This window comes from Candoia aspera, chromosome 8 (assembly GCF_035149785.1).
Source record: "Candoia aspera isolate rCanAsp1 chromosome 8, rCanAsp1.hap2, whole genome shotgun sequence".
NCBI lineage: Eukaryota > Metazoa > Chordata > Lepidosauria > Squamata > Boidae > Candoia > Candoia aspera.
Window position 1 is genome coordinate 40,308,237 of NC_086160.1, and position 18,609 is coordinate 40,326,845.

Here is an 18,609-nt window from a genome sequence, read left to right on the forward strand (position 1 = left end):
AATAAGCATTTCAATGAATGGTAACTGTTCTGCATTATTTTTTAGAGAAACGTGAAACTGAGGATCTACAGAGATTTTTTAAAACCATTTTCTATTCTACCCCTAACCATTGGAGAACAGACCTGGCTGAACAGGCACAGTTGGAAACAACTATGAGAAAAGCACAATTAAAATCTGCTGGAAAAAAAATAAAACCAGGCTTGGGTAGTTTACTTTCTAAAAATTTCATCAATACAATATGAAGTCTGCTATACATACAACATTTTAGGATTTAGTATGTTAAGGTTTTCTTCAAATTATTCAAAATTTCAGTAACTCACCTTTGGTGCTTTTGGTTCACTGACACGAAGAGCTTCCCTAAAATAAGCATCAACAGCATAGTTCGCTTTTCTCTCACGCTTAGGTGGCTCAATCCACTCTGTGAATGCCATCTGCAATATGTAGTCATTTTAGAAAATTAAATGGAAACATTATAGTTGTAAATGGATGTTGATGTTAAGCGAACATATTAAAGTAACTGAAATTCGATCATTACCTTTTGCTTCTCTCTATAATCTTCTCCTTCAAAATTATACACACTAGATTCTGTATCCATTGTAAAGTTTCTGAGTGAACTTTCACCCATTTTGGAGAGTTTTTCATTCATTTCTGCAGTCTATATATACAAACAGATTTTAATTAGTGTTTTGGAATTATCTGCTTTATCACCAACAACAGTGATCATATACAGTCAACATGGTTTTCTGATAAAATTTGAATTAGGAGGATTAGCAAAACTTTTTCTACTAGTTCATAATATCAACTCACTTTCTTTGCACCTCTTTCCAAAATACCATCAATGTCTTCATCTGTAATTTCACTCTCCTTTGAAGCAAAGACATGGGTAGCTCCATGTCGAATCATCTGCAACATTTCATCTTTTCCCAATTTATTTAGATTCTGATCTACTAGTCTTCCTGAATACAAAAGAGGCTGTAGTCAAGAAGCTGAAGGCTTCACAAAAAAAGTTTTAAAGGCAGTCACAACATGCAACTCTTTGATACTACAATATTTAATTTATATTTTGAAGCTAAGGAAGAGTTTGAAATTATTTCTGTACAGAAATCTGGACTGTGATTAAAGCAATAATGTAATTTGAAGCACATTTATTTCTGTGGCAATATTCAGCAAATAAATTTTAAAAAAACTGCAACCTTCCATGCTTTTATTGTTCAAATGTAATTTGTAATGCTATTCCAGGAACAGGAGAGACCAATTATTCATATAAAAGATTAAATACAATTTCCCAACATGAATAGGTAATTTCCCGAATATTTGAACTGTGTTTGTGTTTCCTCATCTAACAATGTATAAAAACTGACAATTGTTCATACTTGCGGATCAGACTTGCAACTTCCCTCAGTAAAGTGTTTTGTATCCTTCCAATTATTTGCAATTAAAATCATAACACTGAAATATTCTTAAATCAACATTCTAGTTCTCCTTTTTAACTATCAATCTCCTGTTTGCCCAATACATCTTGTACATCCTTTCCCAACTACAGTACTTAGCAAGCTTTTTTGATTTGTATGTATTGCTGCCAAGTTTGGAGATGTTACTAACCACACATGATATAAAAAAAACAATGTAATTCTTTTACCTTGTTGAATAACTATGGAATCCAAGCGAAGTTTCATTTCTGCTCTTTCTACGATTCTTTCTTCTACAGTGTTGTCTGTAATAAATCTGAATACTCTAACAGTCTTTGTCTGACCAATCCTATGTGCTCGATCCTATGTGGTAGGAAAAAAGTCAATACTCAATTTATTCATAAAAACTACATTTTTATAATATAAACGTTGTGCAATGGATGAACAAATATCACTTTACTTGAATAAGTTTTAAAGTCTAAATCTTTGCAGCTTAAAAATAGTATCTAAAAGATTACCATGGAAAATTTATTTTAAAGTAATAGTTCTCCTCAAAAGCCCAGGTGAACAATCAAACATATTGCTGCATCCTAACATCTCTGGAAAAAAAAAAGCAGTCAGATTCAAACCTAAGATTTCATACTAATCAACCTTACCATTGCCTGAAGGTCTACTTGTGGATTCCAGTCAGAATCATATAGAATTACAACATCAGCTGTAGCTAGGTTGATCCCCAAGCCACCAGCACGTGTGCTCAGCATAAAGACAAACTTTGAACTGCCAGGTTCATTGTATGCATTAATGGAAGCCTACAATAAAAAGAGTTGGTCAATTCACATTGAGTTTGAAGAGAAATAAAAACATTTCCTGTTTCTGAACGCTTACTTGTCTTTCATCGTGAGGTGTCTGCCCATCAAGTCTACAGTACTCATAGTTTCGCCACATACAGTAATCTTCTAATATATCTAGCACTCTTGTCATCTGACTGAAGATTAGGACTCGTGATCCTGTTGCAAGATCAAGAAATCTTTTAAAAATTCAGTTACTCAAATAAATTCTTCCTAAATAATTTTTTCAAAGAACTGAAATAAGTAAATGTATTCATAAAGCAACATACAAACTGAATAAACGTAACTATTAGAAATCCTGCAAAATTAATACATAATTGAAAATTTTCTTGAACTTTATTAAGTAAAGCCTTCTTCCAACAATTTTTAACAATAAGATAAAACAGTTACCTTGCTCTTTCAATTTTGGCAACAATTTATCCAAAACCACCATTTTACCACTATTGGTAACCAAATGCATATCTGTTGTATAAGGTGGACCAGGTTCTGCTCCATCAAAAAGGTATGGATGATTGCAACATTTTCTTAACTGCATAAGAATGTTTAGTAGTCTCATTTTATCCAGTTTTCCAGCAGAGTTCAATATATCTATATCCTTCATTAATATTCTTGTGTACCTATATTGAAAGACAAAGACAACTAAGGGTCCAAATCCTGCATTAAAGTCATGCAAAAATTTCAAGAATTTTTTTTAAAAAATGATCAGCAAAGTGGAGGTTATATTCATTTATATACTAATTTAGTTACTTACCATTCTCTCTGCATTTTGCTTAGACCAACATATATTTTAACTTCTTTTTTTGGAGGCAAACTCTTCTCTACTTCAGCTTTTATACGACGTAACAAAAATGGTCGTAGCACCTGTCAATTATAATACATCATATCACACACTAAAATGCTTGTGCTTTCTACTATTGGATTAATCTCTCTTTCAAGAGGATGAGCTTTCTATACTATAACTGATTTTGGCTTCAAGGGCCTCATGCATGCAGATGGAGAAATCTCAACTATTATGTAACATTTCTGGAAAGACAGATAGAGGAAATTAAAAGTCCCAATGACCATAAGCTATTTGTGTTATTTATGGAACTGAAAAATGTTCCAGTCTCCACATCAACATATGCAGTATCTCAAGCAAAGCTTAGAGGCATGTATTATTACTTTCCAGGTACAATACATAGAAAGGTTGCACAGTAGTTACAATTGTCCAAAGACAGTTCATTTTTTAAAAAAACAACTCACCATATGAAGCCGTTCCACTAATTTTTGATCCCCAAGACAGTTGTTTGTATCAAACCATGAATCAAAATCCTGCATTAAATAATCCAATAATATTTTATCAATACAATCAGCATTTAATATACTATTCTTTACCTAGTAACAGAATCATGCATCTTTCAGTACAAACTGAAGCACTCAAGTAGTACCGTCAGTTCTAGCTTTCCAAAAGAAAATATATAATGTGTTTCAATTCTGATTTCTTGCTCAAATAACGTAGGTACGCTGCTAGTGTAATGCAGGTTGTCTGCCATTCATGACGTCAAAATTAGATACAAGATAAATGAACATACTCACACTCTTCTCACATTATCTATAATTTCATGTAACATTGATACAGATTATGGATAACACAATAATCCTTCTTAATGATTTTTCAGACCTACTTAAACCATAGTTTGTCTCCAATTTATAAAACTTATATAGTGTCATTGAGAAGAAAGAATAAATAGCCCTAAAGTTAACGCTGATTCCCAATCTGTGAAAGAGAGACACTGAATCAAACAGCATTATTCTCTGCGCATCACATACTCGACATGATTGCAGGGATCTGTTTATGAAGATAAATCACCATGGAATAATATAGTTATTTTCTACCTTACTAGAAATGCTTACTCTTTTTCAAATGCTTTGAAAGTTTTTAAAAATTATTTTAAACTATAAATATTTCCGTATTTCATATTTAACAGCTCACAGTACCATATCTCATTGAATTCAAACAAGTAAATTGGTACAGAATTGCTGCCCTTATTTAAAACTATTTATAATTGCTGAGAAAAAGCTTATTGATCAAAAGAGGCAAACCTGTACCTATGTTGCCTATTAACTACAGTTCCCCATATGACGATCATTTTTCTATCTCTATTAGTAGTTGGGATATAGTGATTTTGATCAGGATTATTCTGAGGCCTCACCCACAAATTGCTTACCAATCACCTCATCTACATAAATGTCACATAATTTTTTATTTATCAAATTTTTATCACCGTCCATCTCCCCCACATGGGGGACCCTGGGCAGTTCACAATAAAAACAATTAAATTTCAATAAAATCATAAATACAACCATTAATCAGTCAGCATAAAATGCAATAAAAATCCAAGCCATGGCAGATCTAATTCAAACCATAAGGGCATAAAGCTGGTCCCCGCAGAACTAGGGAATCAGCCAGCCCCAAGAATGGCTCTTCCCCTCCCTATTCCAGGCAAGGCAACAAAACCAGGTCTTGAGCTGTTTTCTGAAGTCCAGGAGGGAGGGGGCTAACTTCACTTCTGGGGGAAGGATGTTCCAAAGGGACATCTCATAATCTTTTATGAATGTATGCACTGTACATATTTTGTAATTAAGAAACCAATAAACATTAAAAATATATTTTTATACATTACCTCAGCTGAATTAAAGACATCTGGCAATAAAAAGTTAAGAAGTGCCCAGAGTTCATGTAAGTTGTTCTGTAATGGTGTTCCAGTTAACAATAACCTATTTGTAGTCTTGAATTCCCTCACAATTTCTGACAACTGAAAGAAAAATAATTATTATAAATATCTGACAGGAAGACAAATTTAAATTCTTACCTAAATGGAGTATTTAAAATTACCTTTGACTTTTCATTTTTAATTCTGTGGGCTTCATCAATAACTAGATACCTCCAGTTAAATTTTTTGAATACTGATTTCTCTTTAATAAGCATTTCATATGACGTTACACAGACATCCCATTCACCTGGCAACAAAACATCTCGCACGAAAGCAGCCTTAATCAGAGAAAATATTGAATTAAATATTTTAGAGAAAGGTAAGCATTACTGTATTACAGACTACATAATTTTATCATTAGTTATCATTAAATACACCCATGTACCCTGGTCATTTCGAGTGATGCAATTTATTTCCCAGAACTTCATATAATATAATCTTAATATGCTGAGCAAATTCAGGGTATAATATAGAACTATGGACTCAGGGTAATTTGGAACACTGCTAATAGCTAATCCAAAACTTCATAAACTGTGTTGCATCAGCCTTCCAACCAGGTTCTGCAACAGCTCATATCAAGAGAAATGCTGTATTCTAAAGCTAATATGTAACCATCACACCTATTAACTGATTTAGAATTAATAAAGCTAACAATAAATTTCCCTTGGTTCCTGCAGAAAGAAACAGAACCACTTTAAGCTATAAAAAGCATTATCCATGTTCTTATTTTAAAAGTTTAACGGAATAATAATTCCTAACTGGGGGAATACTGTTTGGGTAACAGGAAATTTCAAACAATGGCACTACAGCAGTCTTAATTTTAAAAATATTTTTATTTTGGCATCTGGCAATATTTAAATATGCTTATTTTAATCATACTGTAAGGTTATTGTTTTCCTTATACAGATGACTTAACCACACAAATTTAAAAGCAACATACTAATTTGATTTAATTCATGTGGAATTTCAGAACCAATAAAAATACAGCATATTTTATTATTTAAGAAATAGGGTTAAATTATAAATATGTGCCAATCAACACACCATAAATGAAATCCAGACTGAGGAACTGAAGGAGCCATCTGAGGAACTGAAGTAACCCAAAAGTGGCAACACTGACCTAAAAGCATTTGTGCCAGCTAGAAGTAGATTCCAGTTTAACTTCTAACTGGAAAGGGTATACTGTACACAAACTTTAAGCTGCTCCCCATATTATGAATATATATAGTATAAAATCTTTGTATAAAATGCATTTGTAAAATAGAGATATAACTGATAAGGAACTTTCAAGTAATCCGTAGCATTTAATTGCTTGGCAGAATTAGACCTTATTTAACAAATGCTCTGTTTAGTGACCATCAGAAGTTACGACAGTGCTGAAATATAACTTTACAACCACCACAGCATCACCACGGTCACATGATTGACATTTGGGCACCTTGAAACTGGCTTGCAACAACCGTCACAGTGTCCAGTGCTCACATGATTGCCATCTGCGCTCTTCACAACTGGTTTCTGACAAGCAGAGTCAATGGAGAAGCCAGCAGTAAAATTACAAGTCACGTCATGTGATGTCTCACTTAATGATCAAATGGGAACTGACATTGTAATTCCATCACAGTCCATGTGAAGTTTCACTTAGCGACCGTGGTGCTTAGCGACAGAGTTGTTAGATCAAATTGTGGGCACTAAGCATGTATATGACTAGTAGAAACATATTGAGTTCATACTCACTCGCTGGTCTTTGTCCCCTATCAGACATACTGCCCGAAGAGTTGGCACCCATCTCTTGAACTCATTCATCCAATTATGTAAAGTTGATTTGGGAACCAATACCATATGAGGACCTGGAATGTTCCTGTAATGTTTCATGTACCCAAGAAGAGAAATTGTTTGCAATGTCTTTCCAAGACCCTGTTAATAATGTGTATATACAAAAAGTTAATTTGTACCAGGGAGCAAGATTTTATTTATTTCTATTTATTTATCATATTTTTATCACCGCCCATCTCCCCCACACGGGGGACCCTGGGCGGTTCACAATAAAAACAATTTAAAATTCAGTAAAATTATAAATAATACCAATACTCAATAAATATAAAATATAATAAAATCCAAGTAAGGACAGATCAAATTCAGCCCATAAAGGGATAAGGCTGGTCCCTGCAGGGCTAGGGAACTAACCAGCCCCAAGAATGGCTCTTCTTCTCCCCACTCCAAGCATGGTGACAAAACCAGGTTTTCAGCTGTTTTCTGAAGTCCAGAAGAGAGGGGGCTAACCACATTTCTGGGGGAAGGATGTTCCAAAGGGCAGGAGCTGCTGCAGAGAAGGCCCGCCTCCTGGATCCCGCCAGATGGAATTATCTTGCAGACGAGGTCCATAGCATGCCCTCTCTGCATGACTGGGTGGGATGGGTTGATGTAACAGAATGAGATGGGCCCTTAGGTAGCCTGGACCCATGCCATGTAGGGCTTTAAAGGTGATAACCAACACCTTGAATTGGACCCGGAAGCAAACTGGCAACCAATGCAGCTCACGGAGCAAAGGAGTAATATGTGCTGATCCTGAAGCACCTAAAATCATCCATGCAGCTGCATTTTGGACCAGCTGTAGCTTCCGGATACTCAAGGGTAGCCCCATGTGGAGCGTGTTACAGTAGTCTATATGGGAGATGACCAGGGCATGAGTTACCGTTCAAAGGGCCTCTCACTCCAGGAAGGGGCATAACTGGTGCACAACACAAAGTTGCGCCACGGCCCTTCTGGCCACGACTGTCACTTTCTCTTCAAGCAGGAGTCATGAATCCAAGAGGACCCCCAAGTTATGTACCAGGTCTGTCTGGGGCAGTGCAACCCCATCCAGAACTAAAGATGGCAAATTCCTGGGAGCTGAGGGGCCACTAACCCACAGCCATTCCATCTTACCAGGGTTCAGCTGAAGCCTGTTGTTCCCCATCCAGACCCCAACAGCCCCCAGGCACCTGGAAATGGCAGCCACAGCATCACTTACTTCCCCCGGGATGGAGATGTGTAACTGAGTATCATCAGCATATTGATGATACCTCATCCCGTGGAGACGGAAGATCTCACCCAGCAGTTTCATGTAGATATTAAAGAGGAGAGGAGAGAATACTGAACCCTGCAGCACCCCACAAAGGTGGGGTCATGGGCCCAATCTCTCCTCCCCTATTATATATACATATATAATTTTTATATATGTACGGTAGATTTTCATGGGCAGATTTCAGCAAGAACTAAATGCAATCTCACACACTAATCAATTAGCTGTCTTTTATATACCTTGGAACCATATGTGTATACATATGGCAAAATTTGGGAAATATAAGATTGATTGATTAAATAAATAAATAAATAAATAAATTCATAACCCATATCATTAATTCATCCAGGAAGTCTTATCTAAACATTAAGAACTCAGATTTGCTTAGTCTCTGCCACCCTTAGGTTCAAGAGTGGACTTTTCTATTACCAGAAAGTCCATTTTCACATATATAGCTATCTCTAGTTAGATCAACATTAGGAACTATGCTACTCTCTTCATCACAAGCATATTATTCTTTTATAATAAAAAACATTATATAGTCAGAATTATGACTGCATAGGAAAATAAGACAACTTGCTCTGTCTGCTCAAAATATGAAACTCAGGACAACTCCAGAACATAAAGTGAAACATTCTGCAGTTCCTATAGTCTTGACAGTAATGGATCCAGAACCAAGACTAATTTAGATGATAATTCTATTCAAGAAAGCAAACCTTCAGGGTAGCCAATCAAATACAGTACGTAACATTCCTTAGAAACTATATCTGAATCTTATTTTTACAAATACTTGAAATAGCACATTTTATCCTAATATCTTAGTTCAATACAGCTGGTCAGGTTTAATTACATCAAATAACTAATATACTTTACCCACCCAACTACCACCCAAATCAAGTTTGCTACTAAAATAAGCACTGATTTAAAAAACGCTGAACTACTAGCTATTAGGCTTTTTATCACATCAGTACCTTTTATAATGGGAAACACTCCTGACTAGAAAAGCTACAACCTAAAAGCATACATTTTGACATTAAAAATGTTCTGTTGTTATTCTATATTTTAAACTGATTCACTGCGACTTGCATTTCATCTGTTATACAATTTATAGCCAATGACAAAATTTAGCAACAGTTTACCATAAAAAACTTGGACCGGTTTACAACAATTGAATTAAATTCTAATTTTCAATTTAATTCTAAATAATATCAGTTGTTCTGCATACCATCTCATCTGCTAAAATACCATTGATGCCATTTTCGTACAAAGAAATAAGCCAGTTCAATCCTCGGACTTGATAATCACGCAATTTTCCCCATTTCACATCTGCAGTAAGAGAAAGCAGCAAGTAATAATAATAAAATTATTTAAAGTCATCTCACATTTTCTTCATAGTAAATATTCCCAATACTACAAGAAAATGGGCTAGTGTTTAGCCCATATCTTTAACAGGAAAAATGCAAATTGTTATGACATCATTACTAAGTTAAATGTGCACAAAGCAAATTCACTGGTAACTCAGAATTATTCTCATTTCCAGCAACTAGTTTGCAAAACAAGATGTGCTTCAACATCATAAAATTAACAGTAACAGAGTACAAGTGAGTAACAATATTGATTGTTCTATAAAAATTGAACAACAGAAAAACCAGAAAATGCTGTTATATCTTCTATTTGAAAAGGACTGCTATACACTTATGGAAATAAGTTATCTTAATATGCCATGTTAACAGGATAAACAAGCCCTCTCAAACTATAGTAAACTATTTGGTACAAATGCATGTACTTATTAGCAAACATTTTTTGCACGGTGCATAACTCCCGTCCCACTATTAACTGTATGTTCTCAATCACCAGATTATCATCCATTAAAGTGTTCATTATGAAATAACAAACAACAAATCCCTGAATTAATGTTATATAGTACAAGTTCAGAATCAAGGAAGAAAAAGGTTTGATCACATATTAGGTCATATATTTTAAAATTATATAACTTAAACTGAAATCACACCCATATACATACTTAATTTACAATTAAATAATTGGGGGTGGATTTAGCTGGCACACAACTTCTCTGCAGTATTTCCAGAAGAGATGAATTTGATGCTCAATTTAGAAACCAGCTTGAGAAAATAAACTGTTACAGAAAAGTTAAAACATGCTCCCATTTTCACTTTTTCCTTCAGAAAATCATATGGCTTCAAATATATAGTTTTAATTCTATTGAAGGTATATTATGAATAAAAAAGTAGAGAATGATGGTAGAATAAGTGTATTTAAAAGTTCGCATGCAAATTTTTATTCAAAAATGCCAATGTGAATGTTTTCTAATCTTTTCTGGGAAGACCTCTGTTTCGAAAGGCAGCATATAACATTTTAAAAAAATATTGAGTTGGATACTATTTGGCAAATGTGTGAATTCTATGACACTAACTGGAGCAAAGTATCAAAGTCTTTCGATTTTTCAGTTCACAAAGACCACACACAAACAATAAAAAGTATTACATACAGGATGGAGATTCTTCAAATCTAGTGCATACATTAGTAGTCTTGGAACTTTCTGTTAAAAGCTCCTCATCCTCTTCCTGTTCAGTTCTACGATGACGATAGCTAGAAACAATGGATAAGTCAAGCAAATAAACAGTTAACTATTGTACATTCCAAAACAAACCAAAAATTTAAATTAATGAAACAGCTAGTCCATGCTACCTAGCTAACTCTTATTTGGTTGAAAAAAATGCATCCATTACAACTTTTTATACTTTCCAATCCAATGGATGTGGCAAAGAGTTTATGTAACAGGACTCATGACTTTGTCTGAGTTATTATTCCCTAATAACTCAAGTGGGTTTTTGGAGAACATTTGGTTGGGGGAAGAAGTCAACAAAATAAAAAATAAAAATTCAGTTATATGGGATAAATAACTGGGAAAAACAGCCCATAAAAAAATCCCCAATGTAGGAGAAGCAGTTGACTCCATTCTCCATTCTTAAGCTCACTTTTTCATGCCTCCCAAACAACTGCTATTAAGGGGTTGAAAAGAATTCAGTAGCTGTGCTCTGCATGGTTTCTCTACTCTGTTGGGAAATACCTCATATGTGGTTTTCATAAAATACGAATGTGTCTTTTTTTTTCAATTTCTAAAGCCTCCAACCTCATCAGCACATTGCCATGTCACTGTTTCCCTTCTTTCAATTATGTAAACTAGGAAGTGAACTAAGACCATGCCTGCAGTTTCACTTGATTCTGGAAATATTCAGAGCATACACATATAGGATCATACAAATGGATCTCGTATTACTGCACCCCAAATCAGAGAGCTATGGTGCTTTTCAAATGTATTCATTTAGTTGCACGATCCCATTTGCACATTACAATTTTACAATAACACATTTTCAGAATGGATCTAACTCTGGTGATAATCAGCTTAACAATAGTACTCACTCTCCAACAGATAACAGATTTTGTTTTTCATCCTTTTTTATTCTTGGTCGTCCTGGTTTCATTTTTAAGGGTGAAGTTGGAGTCTTCTGAGCAGCAGGCTGAATGAAATGTGCAAACAATTCTGTCTGCTTCAACAGATATTCAAATCTGTTTGCTCGATCTGTTTGCTGCAATACATTTATCAAGGTTAGCAAGAAAGCAAGAAAGTTTATATGAAAAAAAATCAAATTCTAGAATTAGTTTTCAGCATTTGCAAATCAATTACGAATATACCATAATTTAGCACTCAATCTTTGGGAGGGCCAAGGAAGCCCTCTGATTACAGTAACACTGCTAGAAGTTGTGTGGCTGAATACTGGGGTGGGGGTGCATGGACTCTCTTGGAAGGAGATTTACGGCATGAATAGGAGATGGCCTCTAAGAAACAAACTGTTACTATTCCACTCTTAAAAGCCCTCCAAAACAAACCAAAATTGCCCTGACGAAATATCGATCAATTTGATAGATCAGCCCAATCTTGAGATGCTCAGCTGCCCAGTGCATGAAGCACAGATTGTCCACTTCTGAACTGAAGTAACCTCCTGCACTTCAATGTTTATTAATATAGAATATCTACCATTTTTTCTTCGTAAGTAGGATCTGGTTCTTGATTTTCTTTTTGTTTTCCTGGAGATTCATCACCAACTAGTTCCTAAGGGACAAATAACATTATAACAATAACAGTATAACAATAACATCTTTGCACATGTTGTAACTTCACAAACATAAAGCTTTGTTTTGGAAATCCAAACCATACGCAGCAAAAATATTTATTTATTTATTTATCTGTTTATGAGTTTATAAACCACTTCAGTGAAGCATAGTCAGGGTTCCTCAACCTTGGCAACTCTAAGCAGTGCAGACTTCAACTCCCAGGATTCCCCAGCCAGCAAAGCTGGGAGTTGAAGTCCACACAGCTTAGAGTTGCCAAGGTTGAGGAACCCTGCTCTAAGTTGTACAAAAGGAATTGCTGCAGACAATGCAATAATAATATAAAACATATAACGGAGACACAATATAAAATTATAGTAAAATTACATGTTATGTTAATACTCCTGGAACCAGGAGTTCTACAACACTGAGTTCCAAAGACCATTCAGAACAGCCAAGTTTTTACAAGCTTCCAGAAGACCAGGAGAATGAGAAATACCCTTGCCTCACAGCTGGGGTGAGCTGTTCCAGAGTAGGGGAGCCCCCCAAAAGAATGTCCAGTTTGGGACTGCCTCCTGTTGCACCTCTCAATAGCTGAAAAATTTCAGCATCCTCAGACTGGATGAGCAGAATCTATACATGACAGGAGGTCTTGAAGATAACCAGGCCCTGAACCATATATAGGACTTCATTGGTGGTAACCAGCATCTTGGATTGCACTTAGAAACCCAGAACATGGTCATGCATGTACACAGATTCAAAGGAAAAAGACAGCCAGAAAAGCCTTTGAAGCATTTTGGTAGATGAGGCTATGTGAACATCTCGAAAAGGTTAGTTTTCCTGTACAACACACTTCACTCATTTTCAAATACTTTGCACAGCCTTAAACTCAAATGTGTAGTGTTTCCTTCCAATTCCATATTGGCCTCTAATGACAAAAATTAATTCAAGGTTAGCTGGATCCAATGAGATCCATTTTAAAGTAACCAATATATTTATTTCCAGTATTTCTGAGCTGCTACAATTACTAATTTCTAGGTGGTTCACAAAATAAATCATGAAAGTAAAAAAAGGAGAGACATCCTAACGATTTAAAAAAACTTCACAAAATTTAAAATAGCCAAGTGCCATCAAATAAGAAGCAAAGTATAGATATTTGTCTCAATGTTCCAAACTAACTACAATAAGCAACACTTGCTGAATATTTTCCAAGCCATTGGGGGTAGGGAGGTGACATGTATTATAAAATTTGCATCATTTGAATGATCCTGTCATACAACACTGTGGCTTCTATCAAAATCCTATACTCCAAGATGTCCAATACACACATGACAGGACCATATTAAACAGATTCTCTATCCCTGAAGTGTCAGAATACTAATAAGACTCAATACTGCTTTTTTGTTTTGTTTGTAATATGAATTGGATTTGAGGAAGGTGACAAGCATCTTCTATGGATATAAATAACCCAGAGTCCCCAGATATGGGTAGCATATAAATGTAAGTAATAAATAAAACCTATGAGCTAAAATACACACACACACACAAATCCTTAATGTACATGTGTAATTTTTCTTAGAGACTTAACACAGGATCTTTTTCCTTTTTTATTTTCTACTAAAGTATATTATTTGAAGTTGCATAGAATCAGTTACATATGTAACGTATTATAAAAATAATAGTCTTTAAACGTTGAAAGGGACCAAAAGAAAACTGTGGACCAAGTCGTAAGGTAAAAGCCAAGAGAATTCCATGAGAAATTATACAACTACATCAACTTCAGACAGTATTTAATTCAGAGATTATTGTACTACCATGGGATCTCATTGCCTTCAGCTGACCAAAATATATTTTAAAAGGCTGGAATAAAAACTAAATAAATAAATAAAATAAAAATAAAAACAAGACCTGGAGCTGACTGTAGTTCAGATAACGAACTTCTTATTGAACAATTTAGGATCAGACTAAAGAGATTAGGGAAGACCCACAGAGCAGCTAGATATGAGCTCACTAATATCCCTAAGGAATATGCAGTGGAGGTAAAGAATAGATTTAAGGGACTGGACTTAGTAGATAGGGTCCCGGAACAACTCTGGACAGAAGTTCGCAGCATTGTTCAGGAGGCGGCAACAAAATACATCCCAAAGAAAGAGAAAACCAAGAAGGCAAAGTGGCTGTCTGCTGAGACACTAGAAGTAGCCCAAGAAAGAAGGAAAGCAAAAGGCAACAGTGATAGGGGGAGATATGCCCAATTAAATGCAAAATTCCAGAGGTTAGCCAGAAGAGATAAGGAATTATTTTTAAACAACCAATGCACGGAAGTGGAAGAAGACAATAGAATAGGAAGGACAAGAGACCTCTTCCAGAAAATTAGAACCATCGGAGGTAAATTCCAGGCCAAAATGGGTATGATCAAAAACAAAGATGGCAAGGACCTAACAGAAGAAGAAGAGATCAAGAAAAGGTGGCAAGAATATACAGAAGACCTGTATAGGAAGGATAACAATATCGGGGATAGCTTTGACGGTGTGGTCAGTGAGCTAGAGCCAGACATCCTGAAGAGTGAGGTTGAGTGGGCCTTAAGAAGCATTGCTAATAACAAGGCAGCAGGAGATGACGGCATCCCAGCTGAACTGTTCAAAATCTTGCAAGATGATGCTGTCAAGGTAATGCATGCTATATGCCAGCAAATTTGGAAAACACAGGAATGGCCAACAGATTGGAAAAAATCAGCTTATATCCCCATACCAAACAAGGGAAACACTAAAGAATGTTCAAACTATCGAACAGTGGCACTCATTTCACATGTCAGTAAGGTAATGCTCAAGATCCTGCAAGGTAGACTTCAGCAATTCATGGAGTGAGAATTGCCAGATGTACAAGCTGGGTTTAGAAAAGGCAGAGGAACTAGGGACCAAATTGCCAATATCCACTGGATAATGGAAAAAGCCAGGGAGTTTCAGAAAAACATCTATTTCTGTTTTATTGACTCTTCTAAAGCCTTTGACTGTGTGGACCACAACAAATTGTGGCAAGTTCTTAGTGGTATGGGGATACCAAGTCATCTTGTATGCCTCCTGAAGAATCTGTATAACGACCAAGTAGCAACAGTAAGAAAAGAACACGGAACAACGGACTGGTTTAAGATTGGGAAAGGAGTACGGCAGGGCTGTATACTCTCACCCTACCTATTCAACTTGTACGCAGAACACATCATGCAACATGCTGGGCTTGAGGAATCCAAGGCTGGGGTTAAAATCGCTGGAAGAAACATTAACAATCTCAGATATGCAGATGATACCACTTTGATGGCTGAAAGCGAAGAGGAACTGAGGAGCCTTATGATGAAGGTGAAAGAAGAAAGGGCAAAAGCTGGCTTGCAGCTAAACCTCAAAAAAACCAAGATTATGGCAACCAGCTTGATTGATAACTGGCAATAGAGGGAGAAAATGTAGAAGCAGTGAAAGACACTGTATTTCTAGGTGTGATTACCGCAGATGCTGACTGCAGTCAGGAAACCAGAAGACGCTTAATCCTTGGGAGAAGAGCAATGACAAATCTCGATAAAATAGTTAAGAGCAGAGACATCACACTGACAACAAAGGTCCGCATAGTTAAAGCAATGGTGTTCCCCATAGTAACATATGGCTGTGAGAGCTGGACCATAAGGAAGGCTGAGAGAAGGAAGATAGATCCTTTGGAACTGTGGTGTTGGAGGAAAATTCTTAGAGTGCCTTGGACTGCAAGAAGATCAAACCAGTCCATCCTCCAGGAAATAAAGCCAGACTGCTCACTTGAGGGAATGATATTAAAGGCAAAACTGAAATACTTTGGGCACATAATGAGAAGACAGGACACCCTGGAGAAGGTGCTGATGCTAGGGAGAGTGGAAGGCAAAAGGAAGAGGGGCCGACCAAGCGCAAGATGAATAGATGATATTCTAGAGGTGACGGACTCGTCCCTGGGGGAGCTGGGGGTGTTGACGACCGACAGGAAGCTCTGGCGTGGGCTGGTCCGTGAAGTCATGAAGAGTCGGAAGCCACTGAACGAATAAACAACAACAAAAAATAAATAAATGGCTAGAAATGTTTTACTATCAAGTCCTACTTAATTTGTAGACTCCTACATAATTCCTCTATGCTAAACAAGACTATTCATCAATTCACCGTTCACTTTCCAAATATATGGGGACTAATCAATGTGATTTATGAAATTAATACATTCTTGAATTATGCTACCAATGAAATGTTTGGAGTCTCACATCCTTCTTTATTATGTTCCTAATAATAAAAATTTTAAAAAGCACATATGATTCAAACAAGTTTGCCGATGTGTGCTAAGTCTAATTAAAATTACCATCTTCTGGTTGTACACAAAGATACAAGGAAGCAAGTGAGGCACTGCCTAACACTGAACTATCGTATTATTATGTAACTAAATAGACACTTATTCGAAACCTTTCAATGTACTGTTTTCAGGTGACAGTGTAGTAACATAAGAGGCTGGAATTCACCACAGAAGTTGGAACACAAAAATCACCCAAAGCTAAGATAACATTTCTATATATACTACAGACGCAGCTGCAACTCATTGTACATTTATAACCACACCATAAATACTTCAGCAGTGTTTATATGCAAAATTGCCTCGGATCCATCTACAAAAGGGCTGTATTTCCTGGACAATTTCAGATTGATAGACTGGTGACTAAAGACTTCAGCCTTTTCAATAGTTACTGATTTTATGCAGCTTCAAATAATAATAATAATAATATACTTTAACAGAAAATAAAAAAGAAAAAGATCCTTTGTTAATGCTCTATGAACAATTACACATTTACATTAAGGGTTTGTGTGTGTTTGTCCATTTACCTTTAGCCTTTCAACAGTTTAAGTAGAAACCTCAGAATACAACAAACCAGGTGCAGCCCTGGATAAGTGGATAATGGTTGCCTCTCAAGAAATGCATCGGCCAGGAGGAACTGCATACAAATGACTCGCGGCCTGGCAACAGAATTTGCCACATCCTAATCATAAAACAAGGGAGGTGAACACGACAGGATTACTGCATCAGCTACTGAAAGCGAAGGCCTCTCAAGCACGAACCACACTGCTTGCCAAGGGAGCATTCGAGGTCTGAGCTAACGTGTTAGGAGGCTTGGAAGAACCAGGCTACAACATGCTACAGAATGTAACAATCCCGACGCAGCTGAACACTGAATCGTGCAACATTGAATATTTAAAGAATTATGAGCGTTTGAGGACCAGTTCACTACGAGCACGACGCGTGGCCAATTCAACTTCTTCTGAAATCGACTTCCACCAGCCCAGCTAGGACCGCACCGTTGGAGGTTTTACGGCAGGAGAAAGCAGGAAAGGGAAGATCATCCTTCTTGGAGAAGAAAGACTTGGGGCGAACCCTCCCCGATTAAGGCTCAGCAGCTGCTCGCGGAGACAAAAAGGCAGCGGGGGCGGCGCGATTAAACCGGAGAAAGGAGCCTTGTCCCCGGGGAATCTCTCGCCCCCACCGACAGGAGAGCAGGCGGGATCCACGCGCCCATCACTTAGTTCCGCTGCTCTGGGGCGTCCGCCGGAGGCGCCTCTCGGCTTGGGGAGAGGAGCAGAGCAGCCGCCCGCTCTTCCTATTGTCTCCAGCGACAGCGGCACTGCTACGGCCCAGCCTGCCGGCCCGAGAAACCCGGCGGTTAAAAGCGCCCCCCGGGCTGAGTCCGAAGGAAACGGCCGAAGCTCCTCCTCACGTTGCCTCCTGCCCTTCGCCGCCAGCCTGAGCCGGCGAGGAGAGCCTGCGGGTTGCCCCACAGCGCCGTCCTTCCCAGGCCACCGGGTCCTCCCTTACCGTTCCTTCGTTTATCCCGGGAGCCCCCTCGGCGGCGGCCGGGGCCGCCCCTGTGCTCTCCATGCCGCTGGGAGCCGAGGCGCTCCCGGGAAGGGAGCTCACGTTCTCGTTCTCCGGTCCCAGCGCAGACATAATGAACACCGTCCGGAAATTTGAAAACGGCGAACGGCGCCGAGCCCCCGACTCCTGCTTTAAAAAACAAAGCTGGAATGAATGGAGCTCTCGCCGGTTCCCTCCGCGCGACTCGGGCCGGTCTCTCTTCTTCTTCTTCTTCTTTCAGGCCCCTCTCTCCGCTGCCGCCCCGGCTTTCTCGACGCGATCCCACCAACCAGGAACCGAGCCGGCTCTCGAATCTCGCGAGACTCAGCCTCGAGGGCAGGGTGTGGAAGAGAACACGGAGAGAGAGAAAAGCCCGTTCTGATTCTTACACTGGCTGAACACAAAGCCTGATTGGCCGATTAAAAAAGAAGGCGGTTCCTTTGGCCGCTAGTGCCCGGTATTTTCGCGGGTATTTTGCTAGGAATGGGTGGAGTTTGCCCATGCGAGCA

The 18,609-nt window shown here is 37.7% G+C and overlaps 1 protein-coding gene across 1 annotated transcript in view; it reads right to left on the reverse strand.

Annotated features, from left to right (window-relative positions):
* Positions 1-18,398, reverse strand: part of SMARCA5 (SWI/SNF related, matrix associated, actin dependent regulator of chromatin, subfamily a, member 5) — a 28,993-nt gene extending 10,595 nt beyond the window's left edge. The window contains exons 1-17 of the mRNA XM_063309753.1: positions 18,062-18,398; positions 12,132-12,206; positions 11,516-11,682; positions 10,581-10,681; positions 9,297-9,397; positions 6,745-6,924; positions 5,133-5,288; positions 4,921-5,052; positions 3,500-3,568; positions 3,009-3,118; positions 2,648-2,874; positions 2,295-2,416; positions 2,066-2,218; positions 1,640-1,772; positions 808-956; positions 536-655; positions 321-431 (exon numbers count right to left, since the gene is read on the reverse strand). Coding sequence (XP_063165823.1) covers positions 321-431; positions 536-655; positions 808-956; positions 1,640-1,772; positions 2,066-2,218; positions 2,295-2,416; positions 2,648-2,874; positions 3,009-3,118; positions 3,500-3,568; positions 4,921-5,052; positions 5,133-5,288; positions 6,745-6,924; positions 9,297-9,397; positions 10,581-10,681; positions 11,516-11,682; positions 12,132-12,206; positions 18,062-18,193 — 2,238 coding nt within the window. The 5' untranslated portion in view covers positions 18,194-18,398. The remainder of the gene's footprint in view (positions 1-320; positions 432-535; positions 656-807; positions 957-1,639; positions 1,773-2,065; positions 2,219-2,294; positions 2,417-2,647; positions 2,875-3,008; positions 3,119-3,499; positions 3,569-4,920; positions 5,053-5,132; positions 5,289-6,744; positions 6,925-9,296; positions 9,398-10,580; positions 10,682-11,515; positions 11,683-12,131; positions 12,207-18,061) is intronic.
* Between the last annotated feature and the right edge of the window lie 211 nt (positions 18,399-18,609).